Source organism: Trachypithecus francoisi, unplaced genomic scaffold (genome assembly GCF_009764315.1).
Source record: "Trachypithecus francoisi isolate TF-2019V2 unplaced genomic scaffold, Tfra_2.0 Lachesis_group15, whole genome shotgun sequence".
Lineage (NCBI taxonomy): Eukaryota > Metazoa > Chordata > Mammalia > Primates > Cercopithecidae > Trachypithecus > Trachypithecus francoisi.
In genome coordinates this window covers 17,211,988-17,231,809 of record NW_022681460.1, presented here as the reverse complement: position 1 = coordinate 17,231,809, position 19,822 = coordinate 17,211,988, and the positions used below count along the sequence as shown (strand labels likewise).

Here is a 19,822-nt window from a genome sequence, read left to right as displayed (position 1 = left end):
TTCCTGTTTTAGAGAGGAGAGATTGAATTTGAAGTAGTTTATGTGGCTCCTGAAGTAGATTCTGATGATGAAAACGTAGAGTATGAAGATGAGAGTGGACATCGTTACCGTTTGTACCTTGATGAGTTAGAAGGAGGTGGTAACCCTGGTGCTAGTTGCAAAGACACAAGTGGGGAAATCAAAGTATTACAAGGTAAAAATCACTCTAAAGATTATTAACATATTCATTATTATTAAACTATTATTAAATGTTTAAATGTTGAAAAATGTGAAGGCCTCGGAATTTCTTCAGTAAAACTGTTTTAACTGTGAGGAAATCAAAGGAATGAAGAGCTTTCCCTTGTTTATTGTTTTATTGTACATTATGCGAACAGTTTATTTACCACATATGTTCTTCTATATTCATCTTGGACTGTTAAGACAAGTACATTACCAGTTACTCTACTGCAAGTGATCCTTCAAAAATAAATAAAATTTTTTCTAGACTCTGAAACAAATACCAACATACTATTTTGAGTAGATCTGTCTTGTAGACTACATTGTCTCTCTGTCTTGATGCAAATTCATCTCTCATAATACAATGAATTTTAAGCTAATTATGAATAAGTATGAAGTATACTGTCGTCTTATGATTGCTATTAGAATCAACTTACATTATCTTCGGGATGTTTGGTTTAGTTCCTTTGCTATCATTTACACATATTTTAAGGAAAAACTCTAGCACTTCCTTTTACATAGAGCAGTGGTCCTCAAATTGTGATCTAGGGATCTCTGAAGGTCTCTGAGATATTTTAGCAGAGTTCATGAGGTCAAAGCATTTCATAATAATACTAAGACATCATTTGTCTTTTTTTGCTGTGTTGATATTTGCAATTATGGTATTGGGTTGGTGCAAAAGCAATTGGGGTAAAACTGCCTTAGCACTAATCAAGGCAGTGTTGCTAATACTAGTAACTGTACTAGTCATCTTTGTTTTCTTCCTTGCCATCCATTCATAGTAAAAGAAGAAGAAGAAGATACCAATTTTGCTTAAAAATACCTTTGATGAAATGGCAATAACAGTTAATTTTTAAATATTGACCTTTGAGTACATGTCTTTTTAATATTCTTTGTGATGAGATGGGAAGTATGCATAAAGCACTTATTCTGCATACTGAACAAAGATGCTGTTCTCAAGGGAAAGTACATAAGTGACTGAACTAGCCATTTTTCTTCATGGAAGACAATTTTTACTTGAAAGAATGACTTAAAAAGTATGATTTTTCAGACTATTTGGAAGCCATTTTCTTAAAAATGAACAAAGTCCATCATTTCAGAAAGACAACTGATAATATTTATTGCCAATGATAAAATGTGAGCTCGCAAGTAAAAGTTAGAACTTTGTAAAACATGAATTGATCACCATGAGCTTGACAGCTTCCTAACACTTAAGAGCTTTTCTGATGAGATTGATGATGATATCAATGAATGTGATTTTTTGGTACAGTAAAGTGAAGTTTGTCAACTTTTGGAATTGCTACATAACTTCATAGTGCAATATTTTCAAATCACCAGTAAATGATATTATAAAATTCTGCATGGGCAAAAGATCCATTCAGAATGCAAGATAAACAAATGGGTTTTAATATAACAGAGTGTGAAAAGTTCACTGATAAGGTTTCAAATTCCACGTTGTCAAATTTTGTATAATATCAGAGAGCAATACTGACAGTTATCTGAAAAGGCTGTTAAAATACTCTTCCATTTCGCAACTACATATCTGTGTGAGGTTGAACTTTCTTCATATATTTGTAACAGATTGAATGGAAGCGGATATATGAGAATACAGCTATCATCTATAAAGCCATTGAAGAGATTTGTAAAATTTTAAAATAATGCTACTCTTCTAACTAGATTTTTTTTTTTTGTTTGGAACATAGAGTTATTTGTCATTAGACAAAGGTTATTTATATTAACATTCTGGATTTATTATTGTCATTTTTAACAAATACATGAATTTTTTTTAGATTTTTCAGTTTTACTTAGTAATATGGGAAACATCAGTAACTATAATCCACATAAACAGAAGCTTCTTGGAGTCCTCAATGCTTAGTATAAAGACCTCCTGAGACAAAATTTTGAACTCCTGGCATGGAGTTTTATGGTGAACTGATAAACTGTTACACTTCTGATAAAGTTGTGTGTTGTAAACTGTCTGCACAAAGATAGCAGTAGCAGTTATTGTTTTCACTGTGCATCTTGAACAAAACTATTGTGGCAATATGTCAAAGACTTACACTGTTGGGCGCTCTCCAGATGGTTTCATTGTGTTTCACCCTTTTTGTTGTTTTCTGTCAGGATTAGAAGGCTTGTCTCTTCTTTTTTTTGTAACTGAGGCTAAAGGCTTCTCCGTCACTTATGCAAATTGCAGAAACTTAAAATGTGACTCAGATACCTAAAAATTTGTGTGTATGTATCACATTTAACTGACTTACTTAAAAACTGTATCTATTGGTTATTGTTTCAAACGTCTGTACTTTATAGCTCAATAAATAGGTGATATAGTCAACACTTATTTATTTATAAGCCTATTATTTATTTTATAGATGACCAGAATTCGTTTTAAATCTTAGCTAGACATCATCTTGCCAACAAATTACATTTTAAGCAATTAACTAGTATATGTCTCAATTAAGTGAAGTTAATGTAATATGAAAGTAACAATGTGAAATAAAAATATAATTCACAGTTCAGTAGATATTTATATAAGTAGAATTGACTGAATTTTAAAATTATATGTATTACTTCTAAGTCTTATAGACAACTTGATAGGGGCTAGGAATGGTGGCTCATGCCTATAACCCTCGCACTTTGGGAGGCCAAGGCAGGAGGAACGCTTGAGGCCAGGAGTTACCAACCTGGGCAACATAGTGAACCCTGTCTCTTCAAAAAATTTTTAAAAATATAGCTGGACATGGTGGCACATGCTTATAGCCCCAGCTACTCAGGAAGCTGAGGTGGGAGGATTGCTTGAGCCCAGGAGGTCAAGGCAGCTCTGCAATCCAGCCTGGGCAATAGAGTGAGACCCTGTCTCAAAAAAGAAAAAAAGGAAAAGAAAACTTGATAGGAAACTTAATACAATTTTTATATAAGCCTAATATAATATTTTAAAATCTGTACAGGATCTGATACCTGCCATAAGGGGGAAGAAGGAAGAATTCCTGTTAGGAATTGCTGATTTGATTAATATAAGGCACTATTTTTGCCTTAGATACTACTGTTAATTACAGTGGGCATTCCTTTGTTTTTCATGCAATGAAATTATACAACTAACTTTTTTTTTTTTAATTGAGACTGAATCCTTAGGAAATAACCCTTTGATTTTCAAGAACTACCGAATAATTATATGAAGAGGTGGTTTGTTTTTTAAAACCTCAAGTTGGAATTTTTATGAGGTCACTGTGTAATTTGAAGGATTGTATGAGATGGTTATGATATAAATTCCTTTTAAGGATTGATAAATAGAATGAATTTTTTTTTTTTTTTTAAATTTCACTCGGTCGCCCAGGCTGGAGTGCAGTGGTGCGATCTTAGCTCACTGCAACCTCCACTTCCTGGCTTCAAGTGATTCATTCTCCTGCCTCAGTCTCCCAGATAGCTGGGATTACAGGCATGTGCCACCATACCCTGCTAATTTTTGTATTTTTAGTAGAGACGGGGTTTCACCACGTAGGCCAGGCTGGTCTCAACCCCTAACCTCAGGTTATCTACCCACCTTGGCCTCTCAAATTGCTGGGATTACAGGCATGAGCCACCACACCTGGCCAAAACTAACTTTTTAAACCAGAAAGTATCTGCTTTTTTTTTCTCCTTTCTTTCAGGATTTAATAAGAAGGCAGTAACTGACACACATGAAAATGGAGACCTGGGCACTGCAAGTGAAACTCCGCTAGATGACAGTGCTTCAAAATTAGACGATCTGCACACTCTGTATCATAAAAAATCTTATTAAATTGACCGTATCTCCAGACAAGATTGTTAATCAGACTATTCTGAATTTGGGGCACTGGGGAAGATGGTGACAAAGACTACAAAATCAGAGGAGGCTGTTTGTTGCCTAATTGAAAGGCAGGTACCTCAGGGCTTCATGTGAACAATTCTAAATGCATAAAACACACTGTTTTCTGTGGTAGACCATGATTAGCTATTGCATGTAAAGCAATTTTGATTTTCTTGAACATGTAAGCACCAAAGCATGTGTTCCCAAAGGCGTATTACTGGGCTGTTAAGTACCAAATGAAACCCTACTGTTTTATTTGGTTTGTTTTCCCTTTAGAAGGAGGACGGTGCTAACTGGAATTTTATAAGAAATACCCTTACAGAGAGTAAGTGAATTCCTATTTTATATTCTAGAATGTTAACTGTGGTGTTTCAGAAGAAAGAGCTTGACTCAATGAATTGTATAAATACAGGCTTGACTTAATTTTTGAAACTGAAAGAAAGGCTTTTTAGACTTAAAAAAAATTTATTGTGCATCCTGAAATCTAAACCAATTATTAATGATCATTTATTGTAATGAGTTTGCATTTCAGCTTTATTCAATGCAGTACGAAATAGTTTTCTTTAGGCAGTCCTTTATCAATCAATGCTGCACTAGAAATAGATTCTCAAAAGTTACTAAACATTTTACTTTTTTGGGTTTTTAAAAGAAATGCAGATGAGTGTAAAACATCTGTTCTCAATTATGTTGATCTGTGTGCACGGTACTGGAGCATTTACCCATTCATGTTAAGTCTCAAATGCTTGTTTTCTGGGATCCACAAAAGACAGTTTTATACATTTTGAGTTGTTCATATAGTTTGTCTTGTGATAGTCCTGGCACTTAAATTTTTCTGGTAGTAAAAGTTCAGATTTATTACTATGTCATGAAACACAGTATATTCAAATCAAACGGCCGTTTTCTTTCTAAGTAAATGCTTTCCAATCATCTAAAAGGTGTGCAAGAAGAGATAAAGACATTTTGATACAGTAATTGTTTTGGCTGGGTTTTCATGTCAGTTTATGTTTGACTAAAACTCTCTTCACATGCAGGTTTATAAATTTATTAGGTCTCTTGTCCTATGATTAAACATGGAGCGCTTCCTCTCTGATTTAATATTTTACAGGTCATTGTAACCTGCTAGGCAAAGTCAAAACAAACATTGCATTAAAGAGGTGATAGTTTTGCTAATATCACTGTTTTAAAGGATACACAGTTAAGGGAATATTAAGTGGGAGAAAGCCTACAAGGCTTGTAGAATATTATCAGTATCTTAATTTCTGGTATTCAGATGTTATGTGATAAAACACATTTTTTTTTGTCTTTCCCAGATACACTATATATTTGTTCAAGGGTAAATCTATAAAATATATATACTTTATTTTGTGGTTTTGCTATTTATAAATTTAATGTTTTAACTGTTGCTCATTTATGGTTTGTTTTGGGTGGTGGTGTTCATCTGTATATCACCATGTTAATTTGAAATAGAAGTGCACTTCATAGTATATATTGTTACTGATATTAAAATACTTTATAGCATTTGCCTCTGAGCAAAAGCTAGTATTTAATTGTACAAATGAATAAGCAAGTTACATGTTAATTGTTTGCTCTTGAAAGGGTAGGCCTCTTAAAAGGAAAAAAAAACAACTTGTTTTTTCCTTATGTATCTCCTATGCCAAACACATACCTTCCATGCATGACATGAGATCTGCAAACTGAATTTTAGCCACTGTATTTATTTAGTCAAAAAAAGTGTCCATTGTAGCAGACCTGAAAACCTTTTTGCTGTGACATGGAACCATGTCATTCTTATCTTCTAAAAACACAGCCTGGGATGGAATGACCATGGCATTTTTTTCAGAGAACATCCTTTATCTGCTATGACTGAATCCTTAGGAAGTAACCCTTTGATTTTCAAGAACTACCGAATAAGTGTATGAAGAGGTGGTTTGTTTTTTAAAACCTCAAGTTAGAATTTTTATGAGGTCACTGTGTAATTTGAAGGATTGTATGAGATGGTTATGATATAAATTCCTTTTAAGGACTGATAAATAGAATGAAAAGTTTCCAGGTAGTTTAAAACTCCACAGGTCAGTTTCCTTTTCATTCCTGCTTCACCGTGGTTTGTAAGCCTACGGGAGAGCACCATTGCTCAGATGCTGCTGTGAGCTTCCTGTCAGGTGTTAGAAAGTAACTAGTTAAAAGATCATTTTAGAATATATGGTTTTTGGGGATGAACTAAGAATTAGTTATTAGTTCCAAAGGACTGAGAACCAATTTTAATATTTTCACACTTATAGGAAAGAAATTCATATGTCCCTGAAACTTGGCAAAACCAAACAAGGAGGGAACTGTTGCAAAAGCATTTCATCGAGAAAGGGACAGAAGGAGAAATACACACATGTATACACAAACAGAATGGTTGAGAAAACATTTTAATAGAATGTGAGAGTTGTATGTATGTGTGTATATATTTACACTTAACCTCTAAAATTCTCTTCTACAGTACCTCAGTTATGAATTTGATGGAAAAGCAACATTTTGGCAGCGAGACTATTGTTAAAATACATTTGAGAAAGATGAAAATTTTGTGAGTCTTGATAATTACAAGTCAACAGCTATCGAAAGTTAGCACAACTTGTCTGTGGTGCTGTTTTTTTTTCCCCACCACAGTGGACTTACTCTGTTTTCATGTTTAGAAACAAAAAGGTTTCATGTGATTCATGTGTAAGATGCATAGTATTTGACATCCTAATTATGTAATCCCTATTCCATCTATCCAGTCTTACACTTATGGTTGGCCCCAAATCTGTTGCATTTATGATAATGTATTATATCTAGTTGAGTTTAATATTTTTTTATTAGCCTGTAAATAAAGATGGCATCTTCTACATTAAAATGATACTGATCTCATTTTTTTAAATAAACATTTTGTTTCCTCTACATTAAATATTTTGGCTTATTATTTATTTATAGTAGCTTCTATTATTTGTACCAACATGTCATAAAGTCTGTGCAAAGGACCTGGCTTAATTTTGTGTTATAAATATTGTGTTATAATATTGTGTTACAAATATTGAGGAAAACATTGATAAAAGTTAGAAAATCAATCCTGTTTTTAAGATACTATTTAAAAGGATATTCTTCCATTTTGACATCTAAGTATATATAATTTAGAAGTTCCTAAGTTATATGTAAAGTAATTTTTGGAAAATACTTGTAAATGAATTACTTGAGTTATAAACGTTTAGAAATGTTATGAACATTAGAAATACATTTTTGTCACTGACTAATCTTGATTCAGTGCTAATACGTATATGCTTTCTGTGTGTTGATTTAAGCTCCCGATTCACCAAGTGATTTGAAAAGATGCCTTTTCCCCAGAATACAACCCCATAGGATATTGGTCAATTTATGATTTTTTTGGTCAGTTTATGAAATTTTAAAGAGAACTTGCATTTTCATTGTTAATCAGTGTTTTAGGTGGTTTTATAACTGTAATGTTAAAAAAAAAAAAAAACAACTTTAAAAGTATTGCAAATTACCATGCGCTGTTGGTGCTGAATATTTGTTTAATAGTGAACCTTTTTCAGGTGTGTTTTGAGAGTTATAACCACCATGGCGGCAGTCATGAGAATGCGTCTGTCAGTTCTCGTGCAGGAGGGAGCGTAGCTTACTAAAAGCCCAGCTACTGTGGTCTGAAATTCATCCCTGTGTACGTGGTGAGGCTATGCTTCTCCACGCTGCTGCCAGTCAATGACTGATTATGACAGGGATATTATATGATGACTCCTCAACTTTAGCTGAGCACTCCATGGTGGTCTTGCCAAACTCCCTTAGGATTACATTGTAGTCCAAGTTGCTGGCACCCAGCCTTGCTTCCTCCTTTCGTTCACCTTGGGTCTTACCTCCATCGTGGTCTCATTGCCTTCCAGCCTCCCCTCAACCCCAGCTCCCTACCTATTTTTCCTCACTGGCATTGCCCTTAATAAATCTGTTGCACAGCAGATCCCTTTTTGGTGTTGGCGTCTGCTTCTTAGCCTAGACTAACACAAGTGACCGTGAGTGAGATTTGAGGAAACAGGTAATAAGATGGGCATTAGGAACCCACCCAAAGGGCAAAGACAATGACATCTGGTTGGTAAGTACAGTTTATCTAGTCCTTGACACAAAATCATGGCTCAGTGGCTATTTCACAAATGGTGTGCAGAAAAGAGTTAACAGAACAGGCCTGAACCTGTTGTCTTTAGGTCTGCTTGCAAGGTTGGACCTTGGCTAGCGTCCAGCAACTTCGATATCAGGAGTATTCCCATCATCCCCTCGCTGGTAAGTGTGGTTTACTGTGCCTGAAATGTTTGTACAAACAATAGGATTTTGTTGAACACTTACTTTCCTCTGGGAATCTAGAATTTTGGTACATGCTAGGCAGAGGGTACCTACATGACTGACTCCCCTAAAACCTTGACTCCTAGGTTCAGTCAGGCAAGCTTCCTAGGTGGACAACACTTGATGTATTGTTACACGTTACGGCTAGAGGAATTAAGCATGTCCTGTGTGACTCCATTGGGAGATGAATCTTGGAGCTTGTACCTGATTTTCTTGGGACTTTGCTTATATGCCTTTTCCCTTTCCTCATTTTGCTTTGCGTTCTCTGTAATAAGTCATAATTGTGAATAAAACTATGCTTAATCGGATGAGTCCTAGCAACTCACTCAACTTGGGGGGAGTTTTAGAGATTCTGGACCCAGATAGTAGCTTATGGAGAGGGGAACTCTCCAGGAGGGTCAATGATGCAGACATTTAAAAAATATGGGGAGAACAACATCTACAAGAATAGCAGAGTTGGCTGGTTACAGCAGGATTGTATTGATGACCTACAGAAACGGGGTGGGGCGGCACCCAAAGAGGCCTTACCTCCTACAATGGAGGGACTGAAACAGCTGAGCTTCAGGCTGAATGCGTAAGTGTTAGAGTTGCTGAGTTTCAGATACTTGAATGTTCTGCCAACCCCCTTTTGTTTTGTGAAAGTCAAGGCCCTGGTGAGGAAAACCTAGAACCATGGGGAGATCTGGATGGATGCACCTGAGAGACTGCAGTCTCTACTGGACTGTCTGGTCTTAAGAAGTAGCCCACGCTTCTCCAGTAAGGCCTTGTACCTTGTCTATGCTCCAAGATGTTACAGAGGCTGCTACTAACCACTTCCCTAAGGCAATACCTCCCCCTACCTAGTCTGCTGCCAGGACTGTAACTAGGGCTAAATCCTAATAAAGCCTGGATGGGAGATGTGCTGGGTCTGATAAAGGAGAAAAGAAACTACACAAAAAGTGTAAGAATTATCTAGCATATTCTGGCAAAAGTCAAAGGAGTACTCCTAGAATTGAATTTTTTATTTTATATATATATGGTTTTTTTTTTTGAGATGGAGTTTCACTCTTGTCACCCAGACTGGAGTGCAATGGTGCAATCTTAGCTCACTGCAACTTCTGCCTCCTGGGTTCAAGTGATTCTTCTGCCTCAGCCTCACAAGTAGCTGGGATTACAGGTGCCTGCCACCACGTCCGGCTAATTTTTGTATTTTTAGTAGAGACGGGGTATCACCATGTTGGCTAGGCTGGTCTTGAACCTCCTGACCTCAGGTGATCCACCTGCCTCCCAAAGTGCTGGGATGACAGGCAGGAGCCACCATGTCCAGTCTAGAATTGAATCTTGAGAGTGCTTGATCAGTGTCTAAACTCATTAAAAGAACTGAAACTGGAAAACATTTAATTTAAATTGGGAAAAATCCAGCAATATGTTGTTTAAAAGGAACATACTAAAACATACGGACGGCCGGGCGCGGTGGCTCAAGCCTGTAATCCCAGCACTTTGGGAGGCCGAGACAGGCGGATCACGAGGTCAGGAGATCGAGACCATCCTGGCTAACACGGTGAAACCCCGTCTCTACTAAAAATACAAAAAAAAAAATAACCGGGCGAGGTGGCGGGCGCCTGTAGTCCCAGCTACTCCGGAGGCTGAGGCAGGAGAACGGCGTGAACCCGGGAGGCGGAGTTTGCAGTGAGCTGAGATCGGCCACTGCACTCCAGCCTGGGCGACAGAGCAAGACTCCGTCTCAAAAAAAAAAAAAAAAAAAAAACATACGGACATAAAAAATTTGAAAGTGATAGGAGAAAGAATATACACTGGGCATATTTTCTCCAAAATAACATGGATACAGTTACATTAATATTTTTTAAAAACAGACTTGAAGAAAAAAATCATTAGGGATAAAGGTTACTTAATTTCTTAATCAATTTACTACAATGTTGAATCTATCATCATAGTGGGAGATTGCAACAACACTCAGGGAAATTAGGAAAGAGGGAAGATTTGAACAACAAGCTTGATTTAAAGTTTTAAGTTAAGAGGGCATTTGGTTGTAAGAGAAACACCTCTGGCGTCTAAGTAGGAGGATAAAAAGTGAGCAAAAGAACAGACATTTTTCAAAAGAAAACATACAAGTGGATGATAAACATGAAAAAAAAAGTTCAACATCACTAATCAGAGAAATGCAAATTAAAACCACAATGAGACACCATCTTACACCAGTCAGAATGGCCATTATTAAAAAGTCAAGAAACAGATGTTGGGGAGGCTACAGAGTAAAGGGAGCACTTACACTGTTGGTGGGAATGTAAATTAGTACAACCTTTATGGAAAACAGTGTAGAGATTTCTCAAAGAACTAAAAATAGAGCTACCATTTGATCCAGCAGTCCCACTACTGGGCATATACCAAAACAAAGAAAGAAATTATATTGAAAAGATACTGGCACTCGTATGTTTATGACAGCACTATTCACAGTAGCAAAGATACGTATGGAATCAAACTAAGTGTCCATCAATGGATGACTGGATAAAGAAAATGTGGTAAATATATGCCATTGAATACTATTCAGCCATGAAAAAAAGAATGAAATTATGTCTTTTGCAGCAACATGGATGGAACTGAAGACCATTATCCTAAGTGAACTAACTCAGAAACAAAGTTGAATACCACATGTTCTCACTTGTGGAGCTAAATAAAGGGTACACATGGACAGATACAGAGTGGAATAACAGACGTTGGAGACCACGAAAGATAGGAGGGTGGGAGGGGGGTGAGGGTTGAAAAATTACCTATTGGGTATAATGTTCACTATTCAGATGATGGATACACTAAAAGCCCAAACTCCACCACTACGCAATATATGCACGTAAGAAACCTGCACTTCTACCCCCTAAATCTATAAAAATAGAAATATATTTTTAAAAAGGAAGATAGGTAATGGACTATAACAAAGAAAATTAGATAAAATATAGGCCAACACTAAAACTTGGAGTCTATGCATTGGAAAGGTAGAATTTGCAATTTGGTAAATTGCCAACAGGGGGTAGCAGATTCCAGGTGCATTATTAATTTTACTTTTATTAGTGGTGTAAGGCTTTTTGAAAATCAAATCAAATACTCCTATGAAGATCAATAAATTGAAGGCTAATTTTTCCAGGGTCACACAGCTAGTTAAGTGTCTGAGCCAAGACTCAAATTCCTCTCTTCATTCTACTTTAATAGGCCACAAAGAAGGAAAAGGGAAATACAGATAAAATTGTCAGCTTTCAGTCTTCCTGTTCCAACAATTATTTTTATTCTTTCCATGCTTGCCAACTGCAGTAGAATTTTAAAAAAAATTTTCTTAAAGGGTACAAGGTTTGATGGAGCCTAGGTTTGATACAGTTTTGATTTCTAAAAATGATGACTGTGCTGGGTTTGAATTTCACAAGAAACTGTTTGGCTGTAGTGGAGTAATGTAGAATGAGAGAACTCCTAGAGTTATATAGTAGATTTCTAGATTGTCAAGACTATAGCATTCCCCTGCCCCACCAAATACTTACGGAATAGGTTATTTCCTGCTTGTGTGCATACTGTCCCCATATTCTTTAGGAAGCAATACTGTAACAAGGATATTTGTGTCCTTTTGTGACATTTGAGGATGTGTCATGCTCACTAGGTGCCCTCTACTGTCATGTTCACTGTGGTTGAGGGCATTTTTAATCTCTGCCTAAGGCAGTAACGAACGGGTTGTTGGCTTCTGAAACAGTAGAAGTAACTACAAAAATTTAAAAACTGATTTTTCAGAGGAAAAAGGCGAACTGCTGATTAGTCATGAAAAAAGGGAGTAAATGCAAATATACAAAATAAGAAATAAGAGAGAAATACCCATAAAAGAGAAAACTAAAAGGATAATAATGGACTACTTTGTTCAATTCTATAGGAATAAATTTGAAAACTTTTCTAGGAAAATGTAATTTACCAAAACTGTTTCCAAGGAAGTTTTAAAATCTAAACAAACCAATTTCCATAGCAAAAATAGAAGAAATTATCAAAGTGCTCTCCCCACAAATTACCAAAATATGTGATTTCACAGGGCAATGCTACTAAACTTTTAAACAACAGCTAACTCTAATGCTTAGCAAGAGAACCAAAAATGGGAAGAAAAATTCTGAATTGTTTCTGTCAAGCTAATAATATCTGATCGAGATTGCCACAAAGAAAGAAAACAAAAGCCCTGATTCACAAATATATATATATATATATATAAATTTTTTTTTTTTTTTTGCAACTGAGTCTTGCGCTGTTGCCAGGCTGGAGTGCAGTGACTCGATCTCGGCTCACTGCAACCTCCGCCTCCCAGGTTCAAGCGATTCTCCTGCCTCAGCCTGCCGAGTAGCTGGGACTACAGGGACAGGCCACCACGCCCAGCTAATTTTTGTATTTTTAGTAGAGACAGGGTTTCACCATGTTGGCCAGGATAGTCTTGATCGCTTGACCTCATGATCCACCCTCCTGGGTTCCCAAAGTGCTAGAATTACAGGCGTGAGCCACCGCGCCTGACCCACAAAAGAATATTAATGTAAAAATCCTAAGTAAAATCCTATCCATGCAAATTTAATACTGTAATGGATTCATATACTATAACCAGATGTTTAACACTGGGACATCTAATTATGTGATTAATCATCTGACTGGCTCTAGGGAGGAGTCCCATGGAGGAAAATCATATTTTCCATAGATGCTGAAAAGGCTTTGGTCAAAATTAAGCACATTCCTTGCGAGGGGAAAAGAAAAGGAATAAATAGATGCTTTCTTAACATAATAAGATTTACCTCAATGTAATAAATCTATCTCTGCCTAAAAGCCAGCATCATGCTAAGGTGGGAGCTACCAGAAGTATTTAATATGGTACTGGAGGTATTGCCAATGGAATTAAATGTACACATAAACATTGGAAAGGAGATAGCACTAGCACTATTTGCAAATGTGATCAAATTCCAGAAAAACCTAACAGAATCAACTAAAAGCTACTAGGAATAATAAGGACATTTAGTAAAGACATTTTGCACACAAATTAGTCACAGAAATCAAACAGGAAGACTGCATATAATAGCTACCACCACATGGCACTTCTCATGGGCCAGACACTGTCGTCAGGGTTTTATGTATATTAAGCCTTGTAATCTTCATCACAACCCTATAAGGTATATATACCATTAACATCTCCATTTAGAAATAAGGAAATGGAGTCATAGAAAGTAAGTCCTTCTTGGTCACAACTAAGGCAGAATTTGAGCCCAGGCAGCCTAAGCCCCAGAATCCATGCTTTTTACCACTAGGCCATACTGGTTCTTGATACTTAGGAGGTGGGGACAATTTACAATGGCGGCAACAACAAAAAACACGTAAGTATAAATTAAACAAAAAATATGCAGTACTTATGTGAGCACCCTTTAAAATCCCCTGAAAGGATGCAAAAGGGGTTTGAACAAATGGAAAGGGATACTATGTTTTGTGTACCTATATAACTGTCTAAAAACCACATTAGAAAAAGAATGGATGGGAAATAAGGCATACGAAAATTCCAAGAGGAGATCCCTCTTGGAAGAAAGACAACAGGTAATTAGAAGGGCTTAGGATATTAAAGGAGAATTCTTTATACTTGGGAGAGATTTGAGGAAGTTGAAAGGCTGAAGGGGAGACCTCCAATGAAAGGGAGAAGATAAAGGAAAAAGGGAGAATAGGAGCAAAGAGATAAGGGGAAGGCAGTGGGATTTAAGATCACAGGTGAAGGTTTAGAACACTTTTTCCATTGACACAGGAAGGAATGAGGAAAGGAATGAAGTGGATACAGGTTCTGTGGGAAGAGGAATCAACAGGAAGTTGTTCTGATTTTAATGACTTATTTTTAGGTGAAGAAAGTGGCAAGATCAGAGTAAGGGAGAGTGTGAAAAGTGGCACTGCTTTGGAATAATTGCTGAGGGGTAGGGAAAAAGGGATCAAAGATAAATAAAAGCATTGAGGAGTGATGGGCCCCCAGTAAATTGGAAGCTGAGCTTTTGTAACAGCCACAGTGTGAATAGTTTTGCAATGTTCCCCTGCTGCTGTGATGAAGATGGAGAGATGGTATTCTCAAGGGGAATTATGTTGTTGGGGTCTCATGGTTTGGGGTTCCTGGAAAGAAAATGGAGCGAAAATGCTGAGACAAAACAGTTCAATGATGGATAGGGAAGGAAATGCAACCTAAAAAGATTAACAACTAGAGGAAAATGATGGGATCTGGGGGTTAGGTATCTAAATGAGATCAGTGACTAAGCAGGTGGAAAGGCGAAGATCTCGGGGTTTTGAGCTAAGAGAGAATTGCTGGAGATTAGGTTTACAGTACTGGGGCTCTTGCTGACAACAAGAATGTGGACATGTGTGGGAGTGGTTTAAATAGAGTGGAGGTTACTAGAGTGGAAGTCAAGAAACCACAAAAATGACCATGTTGGACACTTCATTCTCTAATATGATTACAAAGGAGGAATGAAGAAGAACTAGACTTAGGTGAATGTCCTCAACGAATAGAAAAAAGTGGCCTGGAAGATATTAGGTGTCACAGCAAAAAGAAAAAGGCGGTAGAGCTAGGTGAGAAAAAAGGGAGAGCTTTGAACAGCAGTTAAAGAGTGAGAAAGGATGTGGAAGTGGTCTATCAGGAGAAGGGTGTGTGCCACAGTTAAGTGCATTGGTTGGGAGGACAGGCAGTCTCCACTTGAAAAATAAAAAGGACTCTAAGGGAAATGGTGTTGGATGACTTCAGATTGGGCAGAGAGAAAAGGAGCAAATTTTATTGGTCATCTAATGTATGCAAAACTCTGTAATATAGTCTGCACAACATCCCTTTCGTAATAATTTCCACTCTGGGAATAAAGAAGTAGATTTAGAAAGCATCAGTAATGTGCTTGCAATCACATAGTTACAAAGATTTAATCTCCAGTTAAAACCAAGTTCTATATGATTCTAAACCTGTGCTATTTTCTTCTTTTAAAAAACAAAACAAAACAAAACAACAAAAAACATGGTCTTGCTCTGTTGCCCAGGCTGGAGTGCAGTGGCGTGATCTTGGCTTACTGCAAGCTCCACCTTCCGGGCTCAAGTGATCCTCCTGCCTCCCCAGTAACTGGGACTGCAGGCTTGCACCACTACAACTGGCTGATTTAAATTTTTTTTGTAGAGAGGAGGTCTCACTACATTGCCCAGGTTGGCCTCGAACTCCTGGGCTCAAGCTATCAATCTGCCTCAGACTCTTGTGCTGGGATGTGTGAGAGACCGTGACTGGCCTGCTTTTTTAATAAATCTGCTTTCTTGTTTCTGTTGGGGAGGCATCATTCCAGCAAGATGGCAGACTACATAAGAAAACCTGTCTACTATGAATTCCTAGGAATGTCAGACAAAATAAATCAGAATTCTTTACAAGGCCTAGCTAATCTCATGAGAAATAAAAGGAAATATTCAGGTATCAGAACCAAAGAGAATGAGAAGCTCCAATGAGCATCCAATAGGATTTCCAGGAGAAAATAAAGAAAACAACCAAAACAGAGGGCTGATCATTTTCATAGTTGATAAATCCTAAGATTCAAGAGGCACAAGTCCCAAGCAATGTGAACAGAAACAAATTCATAGCTCAACACATAGAGCAGTAAAACTGCAGAATACCAAAGACAAAATAAAAATCTTTAAAGCCTCTAGGGGAATTTATTCCAGAACAGGGAGAAGCTGGGAGCGAGATCAGTGGGAGACGGGGGATCTGTAGTGGGATGTGAACACAGCAGTGTTGGTGGGTGTGCAATGTGGCATGGGGTGACTGCATGGGCTGTGTTTTGGGCAGGAAATACTTGCAGGTTGGGGTGAGTGTTTGTATTCACCGTAGTTTCTCACTGGAGGGATTCAACTGCTCTCAGATCTAGGGGAGAGACTAGGCATCCTCTCTTTCAACTCAAGTAAGTACAGGGTAAACACTGCTCTCAGAACCTCAGTAACTATTTGGTACGGGAATGAATGCAAGGTAAGCATTTTAGGAATAGTGAGGCCAACCTGGTGGCCACACTTGGACTGCTGTGACTGGTCAGAGTGGGGAAAGGCTTCATAGCTGTTCATGGTATATACAGTTGTGCCTATAAATGTGATTTCACGTTCTGTTAAGAATCCAAAGCAGTATAAAATAAACACAAAACAATCTCTCACATCCTTTCTATTTCCTAGGCCGATTATAAATGTTAATGAAAATTTAAATAACAATGATAAAACCCAGAGCAGAGTTTCTGGAGCCTGTATACGTGTAGTCTTGCTTGTCATAGCAAATGTGTTTCAACCACAAATGTAAGTGGCAGAATACAATCTTTACCTCCCAGTAGGATTTGATAACATAAATCAATTAGAATTGTCTCATTCACGCCTTATCACATGCTGATGTTGCAAAACACCAAAAAAGAAAGAGGTAATATTTTTCTGCCTTTATCCTCTAGTTTAGGTTTAGCTGTGTAGGGTTTATCAGACCTTTCCACTCACCCAACCTCTTCTACACAATGAATCTACCCTGAGCAAGTGCTGATCCAAAACAAAGTCCTGTTCTCCCACTGGCCATGATTAGATCACTAATGTGGCAGAAGAACCGTGATAGACGAAGACAGCTCTATTGTAAAGAAGGGCTGTAGATCTAAGCCTATACTCATGGTCTAATATTCCAATATTAAAATTCTGTAAACAGCCCACTGAAGGCTTTACATTAGAAAAAAGGACCTACTATAGAATAAACACTTTGATAAATGTTTCAACTAATTTTTGTCAGTAAGTTTTGTAGGAAGAAAGCATGGCAACACCATTTTCAAACATGAGGAACTGAGTCTCATCATTATACAAGCAGCCAAAGACTTCTCAACTCTTCTGTGATAGATTGGGGTCTGGCCTAATCTGGCACCAAGCCCTTGCTCTTTCCACTGTGGCACCTGCCTTTTTATGGAGGCTGAGCCTTGAGTGCCTCTAACACCCCAGCAAGCAGGGCTGACCAGTGAGAGTCAGGGGCAGTTTGGTTTGGCATAGTTTATTACAATTAGTGTGCACATAAAACCATGTAAACTCCACAAAGTAAACTATTTACCCTCCACACTAACCAGCAGTTAGTCTGCCATGACCTTCCAGCACCCCCATTATTTTAACATATATACATTTCACAGGATGTAATCACCATACAAATAGGGTTATAATACATTCTGTAGGGAAAAAATTTTTTGGTCCATATTTTCTATTAAAAAACACGCACACACATTTTCCTCTTTGGCAAAAGAGGTTAAATCCCCCATACTTAACTCACAAAACAAACCCAAATAAAAACTACTGAACATGAGGTACAGCTGAGGTCTGGGCTGTTCTGGAATTACAGACACCTCCTTGGGGGGAAAATAATTTCTTATAAAGTCAGATCAGTTTCCAACAGTTTCATGTCAGTAGAAAAGCTCGATTTAGACTTGGTCAGAGTCACTTTTGTATGAACATGTTCCAAATAACTTTGTTTTTCAGAGGACAATGGAAGTCACGAAAATGTGCTACTTCTGAAGAAAGTCATGAAAAGTGTCGCATCTGACCTCAGCAATATTTTTAATCTGAGGTACGAAAACATCTGACACAGCCATTCACACTAATTCCTGTGCCACCTTCATGGTCACGGGAGCGGGGCCCACCTCTTCGCATCCCCCTCTGAAGTGGAGACTAAGGAAACGGGCAGCTGCTGAGGTGATCCTTCTTTGCTTGTTTTTAAATCTACAGTCATAATTGCTAAATAAACAACCACCCTGGTGTGCTTTTCATGCTTCAAGTAATTCATTTCTTCCAGGAGAAGAATGTTAAAAATGCTTTTAGTTCTAGTTATCAAAGGAGAGGAAATGACTCACAGTAACAACAAGATTAGGTTTAAGCAGACCTGCTGCTAACACAGTATCAGATAATATACTGAAAAACATGAACATACTATTTATATACGTTTTGCAACAGCTGCATTTTCCCACTTAACCTCTGTGCAGAACTAAAATCTGATAGAGCAAACTTAAGTTACTTTTATTCTTGTTAAATACAACTCTGTACAGATTACACCTTTAACACCAAAGCAGCTCAATATCACAGTCAGAGGAATGAAAAAGCCATCAGAAAATTTTCATTTTTCTAGCCTAACAAAACCCAACAGACGCACCCTAAGGGTCAGCACGAAACCAGCTGTACAATTTTGTAAACAGTATGACAGGTTGTCTCTAGGATCCTACCGAATCTCTCACACACACATACACACGCACACACACACTCCGGACCAGCAGGCTCCCTTTTTCCAGTGCCTTGCGACAGCCCGATGCTCAGTACCACAGCAGGCTTCTTTCACATTGTGTTCACAAAAGGGCAGTCATGGCCGTCTGGCTGAGGGGTGTGAGGCAGTCTCTGGGGGCAGAAGAGCTGTCACTGGTCCCGGGATGCGCTGGGGGCTTCTGAGAGTCAGGGTGGCCGCTTTCCGTGGCGAAGGCGCTGGCGGCTTTGGGCCGGTCGTAGCCCCTGTCCGCAGGCTGCACGCTCTGTGGCCTTTGATAGTCTCCGTCGTGGGCGCCCACACCCGCTACGGGGGAGAAGCCGCCCGAGGAGAGGGAGTGTTTGTGGCCGGGCTGGGGCCCGGGGACGCGGTAGCCGCTCTGTGCGGAGAAGGTGTGAGCGCGCAGCAGGTGCCGCTCCACGATGGGCGTGGCGTACTCGGGCTCCGGGGGCGCCAGGGGCAGCGCGTACTCATGGCGGCTGGCGCGCTGCGGGCAGTCGTAGTGGCCGCCGGCGTCTGTGCCCGCCCCCGCCTCCTCGGTGTCCGTGTCCATGGGCCGGAAGGTGGAGCCCTTTCTCATGACTGTCCCGGTGCCAATCATGAGAGGCTGCTGGTAATCTGAAACCACAGGGCAGATGGCAGTTAGCAGGCACCGCACACGGGCCGGCCTTTGGTGGCAGACGGGGATACTCTGCTTCAGGTTGTGGTGACTGACGCTCCCGCCGGGGGCCCTCAGGTGTCCCAGGCACTGCGGGAAAACCCTGATGGGAAAGCCATGGAAGTCACCCACAGGCAGTACACAACCGCACCGCTTGCTCAGGGAGTCTCGCAGGGTCTTCTCAGAGATGGGGGCGATGACCACGTCCTGGGGCATGGGGAGATCCTTCAGGGAGGAAGTGGCTCTGAAACTGGCTCTGGAGATGCTATGGAGGTGGAAGTCACACAGTGTGGAAATGGAGAAAAGAAGGGCCCCGAGAATAGAGTCTGATATGGCCAGAGTATGAGGGACACAGAGTAGTTTGTTTAATAGGCTATGAGGACCAAAGCAGTAGGTCAGGGCCTAGTGGTGAGTGAGGATGAAGCTAGGAGCTCACATTTATAGAGCTCCTACTCTGTGCCAGGCGCTATTC

The 19,822-nt window shown here is 38.9% G+C and overlaps 2 protein-coding genes across 6 annotated transcripts in view; one reads left to right on the top strand and one right to left on the bottom strand.

Moving 5' to 3' along the window:
- The window catches only part of GOPC (golgi associated PDZ and coiled-coil motif containing), a 42,285-nt gene extending 35,317 nt beyond the window's left edge, over positions 1-6,968 (top strand). For both annotated transcript variants that reach the window (XM_033234403.1, XM_033234402.1), the window contains 2 exons: positions 13-193; positions 3,861-6,968. In XM_033234403.1, the coding sequence (XP_033090294.1) occupies positions 13-193; positions 3,861-3,991 (312 nt within the window). In that variant the 3' untranslated portion in view covers positions 3,992-6,968. The remainder of the gene's footprint in view (positions 1-12; positions 194-3,860) is intronic.
- Positions 1-19,822, bottom strand: part of DCBLD1 (discoidin, CUB and LCCL domain containing 1) — an 89,462-nt gene that overhangs the window by 3,642 nt on the left and 65,998 nt on the right. For 3 of the 4 annotated variants that reach the window (XM_033234401.1, XM_033234400.1, XM_033234397.1), the window contains one exon: positions 17,429-19,310. Coding sequence is in view for 2 of the 4 variants with exons in the window: in XM_033234397.1 (XP_033090288.1) it covers positions 18,778-19,310 (533 nt within the window). In the remaining 2 variants the exon portion in view is untranslated. Of the gene's footprint in view, positions 1-17,428; positions 19,311-19,822 lie in introns of those variants that run through there. The other variant, XM_033234399.1, reaches the window with a different exon arrangement.